Here is a 16,352-nt window from a genome sequence, read left to right as displayed (position 1 = left end):
TTAAACCTTGTTGGAATTGTTTGTTTTTAAAAGTCATAATATAAATGCCTGTCAAGATGATCCATAAAAACCTCTGTTTTGTTGTCACAAACACAAAGAAAATCAGACGTCACGAACCATTAAGGTCATATTTGTTTCTCGTTTTTTTTATGTCTGTTAATAGGGATTCCCTTTGCCCTGTGACTGTCTACGGGTCTAGGTGTTTACCCCCCCCCCCCCGCGGAAAATGCTCTCTTTCTTAGAAATAATTCTGCAGTTATCTGAAAGCTCAATGAGAGCTGCGATGTTTTGGTATTAAATTGCAACATTTGAGGCATCGCCCTCTCTCCCTAGCTAGCAAAAACATTTTTAAGGTTAAACCAAAAATGAGCAAAAATAAAATCAAATAATCTACCAAGCGTGAAACTACCATAAATCGGTATTTATAAGTAAATGAAACACAAAGCTAACAGATATTGCAATAATTAATCAGGTAAAACTCAAAACAACAGGAAATTAGCACGATCAGGGCTCAAAACGCCTAAGCCTTCCCAAGAGCAGAACATAATTTTCACTTAGCTGAAAAAATATAAATGTTTTTACTTTTATAACTTTAATAAATCAAATAATATAACATTTTGATTACTAAATATCAGCATATGTATATTAAAGTGGCAATGCACATTCATTTGTATTTTCTGGGAGGTATTTCTTCGGGGAGGGAGGTGTTTTCCACGGGGGGCATTTTCCGAGGGTTTAAACGCCTAGACCCGTAGACAGTGACAGGACGAAGGAAACCCCCATTAACAGACATAAAAAACCAGAAACAATCTGGCTTTAATAACTTGTGACGTCCGATTTCCTTTGTTTGTGTTACAACAAACAGAGCTTTTTTATGAATCACCTTGACAGGCATTTATATCATGGCTTTAAAAAACAAACAATTCCAGCAAGGTTGAACATGTACAGATTCTAACTTGTGTTTTTACTCAATGTTATTGCCTAATCTTTGTAGAATATTGAAAATCTGAGTTCGGTGTTTCAGTTGTACAAGGGTCCAGTTACACGAGGGTTCTGTTGCACGGCGGTTCAGTTACATGAGGGTTTAGTTAAATGAGGTTGAGTTGCACGGGGGTTCAGTTGCGTGAGGGTTCACGTAAAAAGAGTTCAGTTGCACAAGGGTTCAGTTATAGGGGGATTCAGTTGGACTGTGGTTAAGTTACAGGGGTTCGAATCCTTCAAGTAATGCGGGAGCGTATAAGAGCTACATCTTCAACTGTTATTCCAGAATATGAGACCGGTTCCCGCCCAAATAGGTCAAAGATTGATCAGAAATTTACGGGTCCCTCAGACTATGCAAAAATATCTTGAACTTGGACGTAGTATTTTCAACCTTTTCATTGACTTCAAGCAGGCTTTCGACCCCATATGAAGAGAAGGTCTGTGGCACATTGTTTTCGAATTTCGTATACCACTGAACTTAGTATCATTGATCAGAGATATGTACTCAAAGCTTAAAAGCCGCGTCATGACGGGAGAGGGCCTTTCCGATAGCTTTGAAGTATCAACTGGTGTGCTGCAGGGTTGCTTTCTTTCACCGGAGCTGTTTAATCTGTTCCTTACCGCTGTCCTATCACTTCCTGACAACTAATCAGGTGTCCTCATCGGGGGAATATTGATTGCTAAATTATTTTATGCAGACGACATAGACCAAATAAATGAGAACCATGGGGATCTTCAGTCCCCATATCCGGATACATCCAGTAAACCATCAGCCACTGTGGAATGACCCTCAATTCCTCAAAGACGAAAGCCATGCTCTGTTCACCAAAGCTAGAAAACCAAAAAAGCTTAAGCCTCCAGCTCGGTTGTGACAACATAGAATGGGTCGAAGATTTCACCAACCTTCGTAGCCTTATAACGTCCAATAACAACCACTAGAAAGATATTAAGAGGCACCTGGTGCTGTCAACTCTAGCTTTAAAGCCTTGATGCCGATCTGGAGGAACAAGAATTCGTCGACACCGCTGAAAACAAGACTCTTCAGCATATTAATTATCCCCATCTCCATTTACGCTTGCGAATCATGGACCCTCAAAATAGATGAACAGCGCCATCTAGACGCATTTGAAACAAAGTCACTTCGCCGTATTGCGGGCATTACGTACCTGGACAGGATCTCTAACATTAGGCTATTTGGAAGCCTCAACATCAAACACACCATACTTGAGAAAATAAAACTGCAGCAACTTAGATGACTAGGTCACATCCAGCGTATGGAAAATTCCCATCTTCCGAAAATAGTCTTCCATGGTCACGTGCATGGTTCTCGCCCAAGAGGTCGACCTCCGAAGAGAAGGAAATAGAAATTCTCTACACTCAACCTGCCGCTACTTCTACGCCTGACTTAAGGTAGATGCTCATACAGACGCCACATCAATAAGATAGTGAATGAAGAGGCCCAAAAACAACCTTCGAGGATGGATGGGACTGAAGTCAAGTCAATGCAATTTTACGTCCTCTGTATCGGCAAGGTTTTCAATCAGAGTTCAGCACCACAGGCAGCTCCCAAAGCAGCCATACAACTCAAATAATATTTCCTTTAGGATAATTTAAAGTGTTTTCAAGCCAGGCATGCTAGAACCTTTTTAGGAAGCACTCTTTCCGGAAATTTAGGAAGAAAGTTCTGCTCCGTTTCATCAAAACATAAAAATTTATTTCTAATTATGTATATTTCATTAAAACTGAACATTTATATCTCTAGCACCAAAAAAAGAGAAATATAATAGGTTTTCTAAGATTTTTGCTGTGGGTACCGGCTATTAGTTTTCTGTTGTTTGCTCGGATTTCCAATCCAAGTTCTATAAGTTATGGCAGCAATTCTTTGAATTATTTCACATAATTGATAAAAACATTAATTTTTTTTGTCTATCAAAGACCATAAACATCCCACAAAACTGTCTGCGAATGGGGAAAGAAGCAAGAAGGGCGGATAGCAATGAGCTTCCCCCTCCGAAATCCTAATTTTTCAAATTTCTGGAAAGTTAATTTTTAAATAAGTAAATATAATTTGTTTGTACTTATTTATCCCCAAATAACAATCACACAATAAATCCTTTTTACGTGATTGACAGAGGAAAATATAATAATGGTAACAGAGAATATGGTAACAGGATAGTGTAAAACCTCTTTTGCTTCGTTACGTTATTTCTGGCACCACGAAATAATCGTAATATGAATAATTGTAATATATATGACTGTAAAATAAATTTTACAATTCCAAAACAAACCGTCAAAACTCATGAAAACTTGGTTTTCAAAAGAATCTGCAATTGACATCACCGTTACCTGACATAGTAAGCTTTTAAATCTTGTTCCCTGTTAGCCATCTAGCATGGATGTAAAGTAATTCAAACAAGTCTGATTGCTTACAGCCATAGTAGTCAATCCACAACAAGGACCTATTAACTAAACCTCACAATAGTCGAAAAAGAATTTGTAGGCTAATTCCGTACTGTTGGGGTTCCACCCCTTGTTTCTTTTCTTTTCAGATAAATGAAATATTTTCTTTTCTGTAATTATATTTGCCTACAAGATAATTTTAATCAGTTGAACTCTGAAAGTTCAAGTTGAAAGTTGAACTCTGGTTCAACATCAGTTGAAAGTTGAACTATGGTTGCTAAGCTGGTTTCTTTCGCAATAAGTAAGCTTTGAAGTTAAATTCTATTTTGGTCTTCCGGGTCTGGGCCATTGAAAGATAAAATTACGCAAAAGTAGAATGGATTTTGGATCAGTGACATGGTGGTTCAGTCACACACACACAACATTTTCCTGACAATGGGATACGCAACTAAACGATTAAGATTTAAAGTCATAAGCTTAGTAAGTAATTGGAATTCCATAAGAATTTTCGAGATAATACGAAGATCAATTAGAAACAATCAAAAAAGTGGTGTTTGATTTGGGGGGGGGGGGGGAATATAGAAAGTCCTTCCTGGTGAGTTTAAAGGGTTGCAAAAAAAATAATTTTAAAAATTTCGGTTAAAAATATAAGATAACCGGTATGTATGCCTTTTACTGAATAGCGGATTTCATTGACAGTATACTAAACCAGTGGAAGAAGAAGAAGAGGAGAAGATGAAAAGTTTAGCCTCGTTAGACAAAAATAAAAACTCGCCTCTTGCTAGTCCAGCTGTTCAACAGACAAATGAAAGGCAGAAAAAGAAGAAAATGACTGACGAAGAGATATTAGAAAAGCTCCGAATCATTGTCAGTGTGGGGGATCCTAATAGAAAGTACACAAAAATGGAAAAGATTGGACAAGGGTAAGTCATTTTCTTCTGGTATTCCCCCTCCTCTCCATCTATACCTCCCAAAACTTCATCCTTTCTCTCTCTCTCTCTCTCTCTCTCTCTCTCTCTCTCTCTCTCTCTTTTTCTGTCTCTCTAACCCGAAAGAACTAAATCCTGATTCCGTGCAAAACATCCTTAAGTCACAAATCAATATAAAAGCTAAATAAATCCAAGCCGTGGCCTGACTTTCGATCAAAATTTCAGTAACTTGGTCATAAAAGCCCAGAATCAGTTCAAAAACGAGCTAAATTCAAGGTTTCGACTGATTCGGTGCAAAACAATTTAAATCCTAGTTCAGTGTAAGAAAAAGTAAAGTTATAACTCGGTGCAAAAACGAACTAAGCTGTGGAATTTCGGCTACATTGTGTGAAAATGATTTAAATAGTTTATTTAAAAAAAAAAGAGATTTAAATCAAACACAAACCAAGTCAAGTGCAGGATAAGAACTGACTCGGTGAATATTTTGCACCTTGTTTGAGTTGTATTCACGAAATGATTTTACACCTATATGATTTAAGACCCAACGTTGATCGATGGCTCCTCAAACACCCTCCCCTTGCCTGGCTTTTAAGAAAAATGTAGCTGCATGCTGCACCCTCTTTCAACCGGTCAGGCGTTAAATCTTGTGACTCAAAAACATTTTGGTCGATTGACTTGTTATTGGGGTGTAAGTACCGCTGCCACCACTTATCGGAGGCTTTCAGTGTGGTGTCACTCTTTTTGAAGGCGAAAAAGATACAAAGAGCTGATAAACCCATTACTGAAGAGGAAGATCCTTTGCTGGCCCGACATTGTATCTCTGTGGTTGCTCCGCCCATTCTGTTTACTCACGTGCTCGGCTGGTCTATGGCCTCATCTAAAGCCAAAGTTTACTGATAAGATTTCTAATTGACTCTTTTAGATTCGACCTAAGCTGAAAAGTTAAAAGAGTACATAGAAAAGGCTTACTGTATTAACACTCACGCTGTATAACAAGAACTAAAGACAAAAATATTACGCTTGAACAATACTCTTCAAGACGCGCGCTTGCGCACGCACCTCTGACCAAAGGCGATGAATGGCCGAATCAAATCAAACTCCCAGCATCCTTTGAAGCTTTTCAAACTCTAGATTTAAGCAGTATGAGTCATCGCTTTAACTGGATTTTTCAGACACTCGCTAATTAGCGGATTCTTTAGACATCGTAATAAAAGCTTTCCTGGGGTTTAGATATTTAACATAAATGAAGTTAAATTTATAAAAAGGCATTTTTCTGAAAAAAAAGGGGCCAAAGGTCCCAACACCTCCCTCCTAAGAAAAATGACCGCCATCACGCCATGGGTCAGAGCACAAAAAAAAATATAAAATAAATAACATTAAACTCAAAATCATTAAACTTGTATCTTCTCTTCTACCAATGCCTGTGCTTCCTCTGCTTGGCTCTGGATCGGTCGTCCTCGAAACGTCTCTGCTGTAGGACCAACATGGTCTAGATCGTCTAACATGCGCATTTGGTTTTGAAAATCCAAGTCCCCAAGATTCGTAGGAATTCATTGTGCACAGCACAAATCAAAAACAACAAATTTTCTCGCTCTTACGAATTTACATTTGAGAGAAGCAGAGAATCAGTTTCTGGCACATATGATGATGCCAGCCATCGTGAAAAATTTGGCTGCACTAGCCTCTTATTTTACATCCGTGGAAACAACCTCAAACCTCAATAAACATGTGAAGGTCAACGGCGCATAAATTAAACTAACCTGAGGCCGAAACGACCCAGTCCTGATAAAACAATCATGGTCCAGGTACATGCCTCAAATGTTTGAGCAACAAACCAATCACCTTTCTACGTGTCCCAACCCCCATAATAATCGAATGAATAATGATCGGTACTGAGAGAGGAAGATGAAATTGAGGACTGGAAAGACAAGTCTTCCTTAAAGGGATAATAGCCTGTCTGCTAGTTTTACGTCTAAGACAGGGACTATCTGTCACATTTTCCCACAGGGTATCTTTCCCAAAGGATTCGTCCTCCTGGTAATGAATCAAATCCCTTTTTGAGTTAATAAAACTAGTCTCAGATTTCTTCCCAATTTTTTTCAATCCAACCCACAATTCAGTATCTCCAATCTTTCCGTAACTCTTTGTTGACAAGTCAATTCTATGTCATGGGTCTTCTCCTCCCTCCTAAGTTTTTTCGTCTTATCATAATTTCGTAATTTTCCCAGTGGTTCTTGGACCTTTTTGTCCCCCCTATTATTTATGTCATCTAGGCACAGCCCAGATAGTTTTTTATTTTTCTCCACAGCATACTGAATCTCCAAGGTTTGTCTTTTTTCTACACTTCTCGTTTCATCTATACTTTTCTCAATTTAGTCATTCTTGCAAAATACTAAATCATTGTTAAATCTGATTTGCACTCCAGTGTCCACTATCTTTGATTGAATAATTTCATTGTAGCTCCGTTTAATATCTCTTTTCTCTCTCTTAGTTTTCTTTTGTTTTGTAGTAGCATTAAATAGATCGTCATGAAATTTGAATTGGACTTCAGTGTCCATCAGTGACTGCATTACTACATTGTAGCTCCGTTTAATTCTCATTTTGCTCTTTGAGTCTTCTTTCTTTTTACCGCAGGATCAAATATCTCATCGTTACATGGGAATTGAAATCCGACATTTCATTTATCTTATCCTACCAAAATTTCTAAAACTTTACGAGGAAAAGCGCGTACAATAAATTTTGTCTCCTTTTTCTCTGTTACACTCAGCGTTTCATTTTGGCCTGTACTTGTTATCGTCTCATATTCATTAAAAGTATTCTCAAGTTTTCTATTATTTGCAAATTTTCCCGAAAAATCATTTTCGCGCGTCTTTTTTTCAATATTTTGTGGTCTTTTACTTCCGCATCCCTTTTTTGTGGATTATCAACATTTTGAACCCGAGTATCAAGTATTTCATTTTTCCGACAGGGTGGAACAGCCTCCCAATTTGTTTTATGGGCCGGTCCACCTTCCCCCGCAGTCAAAACAGTATCAAGTTTTCCCGTAAAAGTGTTTAATGTCTGGTAATTTTCTTTTCCTCGCGATTGATTCTTAGACAAATTATTATAGCTATCTGACAGCCTATAAGTAACTTGTGATAAAATGTCACTTTGCGAATTTCCCCAACGAGTTTTCATTAGTCTGTCAATTGTTTTTGCAACATCCTGGTAATATTTTTTAACGGCCTCCCTGCGGGCCTGTCTTTCTGCCTCTTTTTCTCTTTTATCTTTCTCTCTGTGTTTCCTATCTTCCTCCTCTTTTTGCTCTCTGGCTTTTCTTTCAGCCTCTTCCTTTCGTTCTCTATCTACCCTCTCTTTCTCTCTTTCTTGTCTATCTTTCTCTCTTTCTCTCTTTCTCGTCTATCTTTTTCAATTTTGTCCATACGGGCCTGATGAAGTATTTTATTGGCTTGCCTATCTTTTTCAATTTGATCTATTCTTTCTTGTCTATCTTTCTCTCTTTGTTCCCTTTCTTTTCTATTTCTTTCGTCTTCTAGTTCTCTGGCTATTCTCACTTCCTTTATGAAATTTAATATTTGTTGTCTCTTATCTTTCTCCCTTTCTTTCATTGGTTGAAGGTTTACTGCCTGCATTATCTCTATTGTAGACGATTTCTGAGGCTCCTGGTAATTTCTCCCTGCAATCATTTCCATTATGTATTATCTTTCCTCTTTGTCTGCCTCCTCCTTTTTTTCTCTGGCTATCCTATCAGCCTCTTCCTTTTTTTTCTCTGGCTATCCTATCAGCCTCTTCCTTTTTTTTCTCTGGCTATCTCTCTGTCTCTCATGAAATTTAATATTTGTTGCGTTGTATCTACTTGAGTACTTCTTCGCGAGCTCCTGCTGGATCTCGATTTAACACTGCTCCTTCTACTCGGACTACTTTGATTCTGTCTGTCATTATTTCTTCTTAATTCATTTTCTGAATCTGTTAGTTCTTTATCCGTATTGTCTCTTTCTTTATAGGCTACTCTAGCCCTTTCGTCCTTTTTTCTATTCTCTCTAATTTCATCTTTCTCAGCTTGCATTTTTCCCTTATATATTTGGTGCTCTCTTTTAAAGGCCTCTGTATTTGCCTTTCTTTCTGTTTTCCCACTTTTTCTATGGGCTTCGTTCGCCCTTCTCGGTTTTGAGTTCATCTTATCTCTGTCTGATATAATTTCAAAATTTCGTTTGTCATTATTTCTTCTCAATTCTTTTTCTGAATTCATTTGTTCTATATCTGTCCTATCTCTATCCGTATTTTCTTTTATTCGTAACTCCCCTTCATTTGGCACAGCCTCTGAAGGGTTAGTTTGTTTTGTTTTTTCAAATATCCTTCCTAATTTTTTTCGTACCCCCTCATTTTACCGCGTCTACTTCTCTCTGATTATATTATCTTTTATTCAATTAGTCAATCTTGATAAGCTCAAAAACTGTCACGCAAAAATTATGATACTCAATTACTATTGTGAATTATCAGCTCCGTGTAATGAGATTCAACAATTTTTCAAATAACCGGATTGTCTAGACTTCATTAGTGATTAAAGACTTTTTTCACAACAAGCAGTTGTACGCGAGCGAAACATATCTCCGAAAAACGAATTAACACGGGTTGGACGAGAAAATAATCATAAAAACCGCGCGAATATTCCACTAGTGAATTAGCTGGACTAAACTCAAACAGGGGAACTACCCTGCAAAACAAATCACGTATCCTTCCTGGATACTCCTATTCCTAATATAATCTCCTCCTGCGTAGATTACTCAATAGGACAGGTGCTTCCCACCTTCCTTGTCTAATGTGCACACAAACTGACAAATTCTCCTAATTTGCCGTCCTCAGTATTCTTATAACCTTCGTCACTGAAGATTATCTCAAAGTCTGCCAATTCACTCAAATAATAACCCAACTTTCAACGTTTTCTTATCTGTCCTTAAACCCTGTAATACTTTTAAATGCGGAGATTCCCCCACTGTAGACTCAACTCATTAATTTCACGTTATTCTTTTTCATTTTTGTCTAACAAGGCCCACAGCCCATTATAGACTTTCATAATTTTATTAATCAAATGCGTAATTTTGTCTTTTTATGTCACCACAATAGGCTACTGTCTAGGTCAAATTAATCTGTCTCTTCGAAAGCGCGGAATTCTTTTAATTATCAGATTTACTGATAGGATCTTAACTCGCTGCCACCACTTATTGGGGTGTAAGTACCGCTGGCACCACTTATTGGAGGTTTATTGTGCGGGGTCACCCCTTTTAAAGGCAAAAATGGTGCAGAGTTGCTATGCCACTTACTGGTGGGTGAGATCCTTCGCTGGCCCCAAATGGGATTTCCGCGGTTTTTCCGACGATTCTATACAGTAACTTGATCGGATGGTCTATGGCCACCTTTAAAGCCATAGTTTACCGATAAGATTTCTAATTGACTCTTTTAGATTCGACCTAAGCTGAAAAGTTAAAAGAGTACATAGAAAAGGCTTACTGTATTAACACTCACGCTGTATAACAAGAACTAAAGACAAAAATATTACACTTGAACAATACTCTTCAAGACGCGCGCTTGCGCACGCACCTCTGACCAAAGGCGATGAATGGCCGAATGAAATCAAACTCCCAGCATCCTTTGAAGCTTTTCAAACTCTAGATTTAAGCAGTATGAGTCATCACTTTAACTGGCTTTTTCAGACACTCGCTAATTAGTGGATTCTTTAGAGATCGTAATAAAAGCTTTCCTGGGGTTTTATTTAACATAAATGAAGTAAAATTTATAAAAAAGGCATTTTTCTGAAACAAAAGGGGCCAAAGGTCCCAACACTTGTTAAAGCCTTTGGATGGACAATCCAGTTAATTTTTAGGAGGTGGGACAATGGAAATAGGTTCTGCCAATGGATTGATTGGCTTACAAGTAACGTCACAATTGGCAAACCAGTAAACTAGGTCTCCGTGATGCTGGAAATTTAAATAATAGTGACTAAATTTACCGAACCAGAAAAATTTAATAGATTTTCCTTGTACTTGTCTTTTATAGCGCCTATCTTAAGTTCTTCCTCCATTGCCGTACTATAGAATTGGTTTCATCATTAGTTTCTTTCAGCTTAGTGTGAGACAAGCCAAAGCGAAATGACAGAATAGATGGTAAATATATAATTTGGGGTATATATTTGCACATTAGGGGGGAGGGGGTAGAATTTTGGGCAGTTTGAAGCTAGAAAAAAATAATTTTCACTTCATGATATGCAAAATAATTTTACATCACATATTTTGCTTGCAGACCCGCTATAATTTACCCCCACTCTCCTAATGTGCAAATATATAGCCTTAGTTTTTTTTTCTGAAGTATATTTCTATCATATTTTGTGATATTTTATTAGGATTAGTCAGAGAAACAGGTTCTACTTAGATGAAGAACGTGCTATAACAGACAAGTACCATTTTCCTTCATCCTGGGCAACCATGTATGGGTATGACTTTGGACAGATGTTTCTTTGTCGCAATTTCAAGAAAAGAAATCATGCTTTCTGTTTTATATTTTGCTTTTTTTCATAAGAATTACCCTGTGCGATATTTATGTTTCCATGATATTTCCCCCATTTTAATCATTTTAAAACGCAATAAAATCATTCCAGTATAAATTAAAAAAAATGTTGATCTCGTAGGGCTTCGGGAACAGTATATACAGCGATTGAGTCGTCTACTGGGATGGAAGTTGCTATTAAGCAGATGAACTTAAGTCAGCAACCAAAGAAAGAGTTGATAATCAATGAAATTCTGGTGATGAGGGAGAATAAGCACCCGAATGTCGTCAACTATTTAGATTCTTATCTTGTTGTAGAAGAACTTTGGGTAAGTATTTATTTTTAATTCTTTACTTTCTAGCATACTATCTTCCCTAATGGTACTTAATCTTCCTCGTTTGAATTAGGGCGAGAGTCCCTAGATCTTCCGAAGATATCTACTTGAAGTGAAATGAACCTACATTTTAAAACGTCATTTTTTTGTGAGGGGGTAGTGAATTTCGGAGGGTAAACCTAGATGCTCAGAATAAAAACTAAATAAAACTTACCTAAGGGACTAGCTTTGGAGGTCTCTCGAAGACTTTATTTACGCTTGTTTATGTTTTAATATTTCTTTTTACTTTCCTTCAGAAGTTTGAGCTCAAAATCATCTATTTTCATTCTCATCTTGTCTTAGAAAAACTTTGGGTAAGTATTTATGTACTTTCTAGTATATCATCTTTCCAGATCTTGGCTCTTAATGTAACTCGTTTGCAGATGGGAAAGGGTCTCTAGATTTCCCCAAGATACTTCCTTGGTACCTTGGGGATGGTTAATATCTAGGGTGGAAATCACGTTTTATACTTTTCACAAGCGCCTTCTAACGTCTTAGGACCTATTTTACATTGAAACGTTTTTTTGTGTTTTTTTTTCTAATGATTCTGGGTGCAATTTACTGCTATGTGGTAACCAACTGAAAGATCAAAAGTTATTTGCATGAGGACACTTGTATAATATTATTAAAGGGGGGAATATCATAGTTGCAGCGATAGATGCCTCCTAGTGGAGGACGAACTGCTACTCATAGTAATAAAACAGTTCAAAAGTGTTTTAAAAAACTGTCTATTCAGAAACAATTGCCATTTGTAGTTGATTCAGGAATGGTATATATAAGGAGGATGAAAATCACCCTATCAAGTTTTGCAGGTTTGAGGACCCTTGAACGATAGTTTTGGTCAGCCTTCTAGAAAAATATAAAGTTTTTTTTGAGGAAGGGAGAAAGGTTGTTGTTGTTGTTTGTTTGTTGCTGTCTGTCACAAGGGGTAATTATACCAAATCAGTGGTATGTAACCGGTTTAAATAGAATCTGGAGAATCAACTAGAGTTAGAATAGCGTGCAGTCATCAAACTCTGCCGGTTAATAAATAAAAAAAAGAAAAAAAATATGAGAAGTGCTAGAAATAGCCTGTACCTTATACTTGAGATAAAAGGAATTGAACACTGGGTTAAAAAAGAACTGGGTTAAAAATGAACGGGTTAAAAAGGAGCAAAGGTTTTATTTTTGAAAGATTTATGGTTTTAGTTTTTAATTATATCGTTTTAAAAATGAATTCAGAAGAGAATTATAGCTTGTAATATAAGTGCAATCTTTGCATAGTCTTCGTGCTCAAATAAGAACTAAGGATATTAAAAACAAACTAAATAATAAATAATATGTTTTCAAAAAAAAATGCTCCCAGAGTATTTAAATTGTTACACCGAGATTCAAAATCGTGCTTGGAGAATAGGAAGTCTACATTTTGAGCCTGAATTGTAACAACATATTTGTTCTAAGCCAAGCTACCAACATCAACAAACTTCCAGTTACCGGCTGCATCTTCCCAAAATCCTTTTCCTATCTTATTTATTTTATTGTTTGTCACCTGCTATTTGTTGTTTAACATGAATCCATGCTTACAAACAAAACAAATTCATGGTTATACCTAGCAACGATTCAACCCCAGAAAATAAATTTTGGATCCTACAATAAATTCTTACAGGTACTAGCATATCGGGAGGTGATTGATTTGAACAAAAACTTGAATTTCTGATTTTCATTTTCAGCTTATAAAAAGATTATGCTACAGCAAAGGGTCGTTTTCTGCCATTTTGAAAAGTAAGATAATTATTCTGAAAACATATGATATGGGACCAAAAGGCGGTCCAGCTGAAAAACGTAAGATAACCAACCTTTTTGAAAACTGCAAAAAAAACTATCTTTAGGACCTCACATTTTCAGAGCACAAATTCTGTAAGGTGGCGTATTTGTTCCTAAATATGTACGCAGTCCATACAAAATGAACGGCCATTATAGGATTTATTTTACTGGGCAGGTCCATGTGGATCTGCAAAGGTCCACGTCCCTAAATATGTACGCAGTCCATACAAAATAAACGGTCATTATAGGATTTATTTTACTGGACAGGTCCATGTGGGACTGCACAGGTCCACATCCGTAAGTATGTACGCAGTCCATACAAAATGAACGGTCATTATAGGATTAATTTTACTGGACAGGTCCATGTGGGACTGCAAAGGTCCACATCAGCTACTAGGGGGAGGTTAAAAGATCACCTCACTGCAAAGTGACGAGCTCTGTCCTTTTTTATCAAAATAATTAATCCGGGGCCGGTTATGGCGAAAATGCTAATAAGCGGAAATTCCGATTTAGTTGTTTACAGTAGGTTGATAGATTTACAGTAATTTAGTAGCTAGTTTCAAAGCCCTAGTGCTTTGTGTTGATACATTAGTCTCTAAGCGTATATGCAGTTCCTACAAAATTAATAGCTATTATAGAATGTTTATCCAGAAATACTCATGGTCATTGAGTATTGTAGTATTGCATAATAGGTAGTTGGGTGTGATTAGTGGTACTTATTCTGATGAATGGGAGTGCCTGAAGCCTCAACAAGCGTGTTCAGTTTCTAATTTTCTAACTTGGCGAATGGTTCTTCTGATCAGTAATAATGATTATTCACCGCCTTGTCCCCCTTTATCTGGGGAAACCCTATTGGATTAAGCTTGCAATGTGGAAGGGAAGACGCCTCTCTCTTGTTGCAGAAACATCTTGAAAACGAAATAAAATATTGCACTCATGTCCTTACCTACGCGGAAAGGTAAAACATGGGTGGCTCTTGAACAAGATGTTTCAAATGAAAAACGAGGGTGTATCAAGAATTTTTATTCGGAGGGGAGGGAGGGTGGATTTTTTCAAGTTGTGTTTATATGCATTTTTTTCTACATATTTACGAGTCGGAAAAAAAATTCCGGGGGGTGGGGGCGGGTTTCAAACCTAATGCCTCCCCTCCTTGGATACGGCCTTACTAAAAAATTATCTTTTGTATTTTAAGTCCTCTGTTCCTTCCTTAAAATAAATTTTTTTCTTTCACGAATTGCTGTGTGAAAGTTAGCTTTAGCGTAAAAATGAAGGTACTGAGGGATGGTAAATCCCCCCATATTTAGGATTACGCTAATCATGATAGTAAAAAAGGACAAAAGTTAAATATTAAAAAAACTTATTTCTCAACTGAAAGTTAACAGAAACTTTGAAACTTAAAACATACATAAAAGATTTCGTATATTAGTGGTTTGCTGCCCTCCTAAGCCCCCCCCACTCTTAACGTAAGGTTTCAGCATATTATAAACGTTGATTATAATCTGAACAAGGCACAAAAAAACTTCATCGTAAAGACCGGAGGCTGTAGCCTTTCTCAGATTCAATGAATTTAGTTCATGTTAAATTTTAACGTTGCTTTCTACTTTTATTATTTTACTTTCAAAACTTGTTCCGTCTTATTTAACCGAAATCGACATCAGATCTTGTTTTGCAGTTTTCCACGCCGTTTTGTGAGTTTGGTTACTTTGGCCTCTGAATGTCCCATTTCGGTCCATCTGTTCTGATACGAATGTGAGCAATCTGAAAACAAAATAGATTTCTTAAGCAGCTTTATATAGCCTCTTTACCTTATAGCCTATTTAATTTCAGGTTGTGATAGATTACCTACCAGGTAGCTCTTCAAAAGATGCTGTAACCTAGACATGCATGGACGAAGGCCAAATAGCGGCCTTTGAAGGCAAAACAGCGGCCTTATTTATATTTAACAATAACTCATGTAATTCCAGGTTGTGATGGAATACTTACCGGGTGGCTCTTTAACAGATGTTGTAACCGAGACATGTATGGATGAAGGCCAAATAGCGGCAGTATGCCGGGAAGTCCTTCAAGCCTTGGAGTTTCTACACTCGAATCACGTCATACACAGAGATATTAAGTCAGATAATATTCTTCTAGGAATGGACGGAAGTGTCAAACTCAGTAACCTTATTATGATTATTTCTTTTTTATCACTTTATTGCTTTAAAAGGTGGTCCCATCTACAATCAAAAAAAGTCAATCCAAACAAGTTGGGAAACTTATCACTTCATTCCTTTAAAAGGTGGCGCCATCTACAATCTTAAAAAGTCAATCCAATTAAATTGGGAAACTTATCACTTCATTCCTTTAGAGGGTGGCCCCATCTACAATCTAAAAAAGTCAATCCAAATAAGTTGGGAAACTAATTTGATTCTACGGCTTTCATTTCGTAAGGATTAATTACACCTTTGTACAACGAGCAGTATCACAGTTATATTATGAAAAGTAAATTGCTGAAGACATAAATGATGTAAGCAGTAAAAGGGCCACCGGTCAAAGGGCCCTTCAATACATAGTGCCATTCTAAACCATAGAACTATTACATTCTTCACACTGTGTGCTTAAATATAATATCGAGGGAAGCATTGTTCATATAGAACACTTCTGCACATAGAAATAATATTGATGCAAGCGCCAAAATCTCTATGTGCTCAAAACAAGATGGTTAACATTTGTTTTTCTTTTTACTTATTTTAAACACAATTTTTTTGAAACTGGATGAACAAATTTTTACTTCTATTATCCGAAACAGAAGCAAATGATAAGAGAACGATGCACCCTTATTATTGATTAACTATTATCATTATTAATATTATTAATTATATTATTATTATTAATAACTATTATTAAGGATGTACAATGTTATTAATTTTAGTTATTTTAAACACGATTTTTTGTAACTGGATAAGCGGATTTTTAGCTCTGATCTGCGAAACAGAATCGAACGAGCATGATAAAAGAACGCCCTGCCATACCGAGGATGACCATTCAGTCGGAGTACTTCTATAAAAGATATTCCCTTATAAAGTGTGTTTTTTTTTTCTCTCGTGTGAAGTACTTAATAATGAATATGTCATGCCGAATTATGAATGAATACTAGGAGCTTTTTTTCTATTGCAACTTAGAAGTAAAAAATTACTAGTTGCATGGATGGACCTAACATGTCAGAGAGCATGCATATCCATGAGAACGTTCAATGCCCTTGTACTTTTCCTCATCAAAGATGGTAATCTTTGATGAGAAGGGAGGTGATGGGAAGATTCGAGAAAAATAAACTTGTATTTTTTGG

The 16,352-nt window shown here is 36.8% G+C and overlaps 1 protein-coding gene across 1 annotated transcript in view; it reads left to right on the top strand.

Moving 5' to 3' along the window:
* Pak (serine/threonine-protein kinase PAK 3-like protein) overlaps positions 1 to 16,352 on the top strand; it is a 91,581-nt gene that overhangs the window by 64,874 nt on the left and 10,355 nt on the right. The window contains exons 6-8 of the mRNA XM_089088137.1: positions 4,081 to 4,304; positions 10,993 to 11,179; positions 14,992 to 15,184. Of these exons, the coding sequence (XP_088944263.1) occupies positions 4,081 to 4,304; positions 10,993 to 11,179; positions 14,992 to 15,184 (604 nt within the window). The remainder of the gene's footprint in view (positions 1 to 4,080; positions 4,305 to 10,992; positions 11,180 to 14,991; positions 15,185 to 16,352) is intronic.

The sequence above is a fragment of the Artemia sp. Qi Xiang Cuo genome, chromosome 4 (genome assembly GCF_049724085.1).
Source record: "Artemia sp. Qi Xiang Cuo chromosome 4, ASM4972408v1, whole genome shotgun sequence".
Classification (NCBI taxonomy): Eukaryota; Metazoa; Arthropoda; class Branchiopoda; order Anostraca; family Artemiidae; genus Artemia; species Artemia sp. Qi Xiang Cuo.
This window is presented reverse-complemented; position numbering and strand designations above follow the sequence as displayed.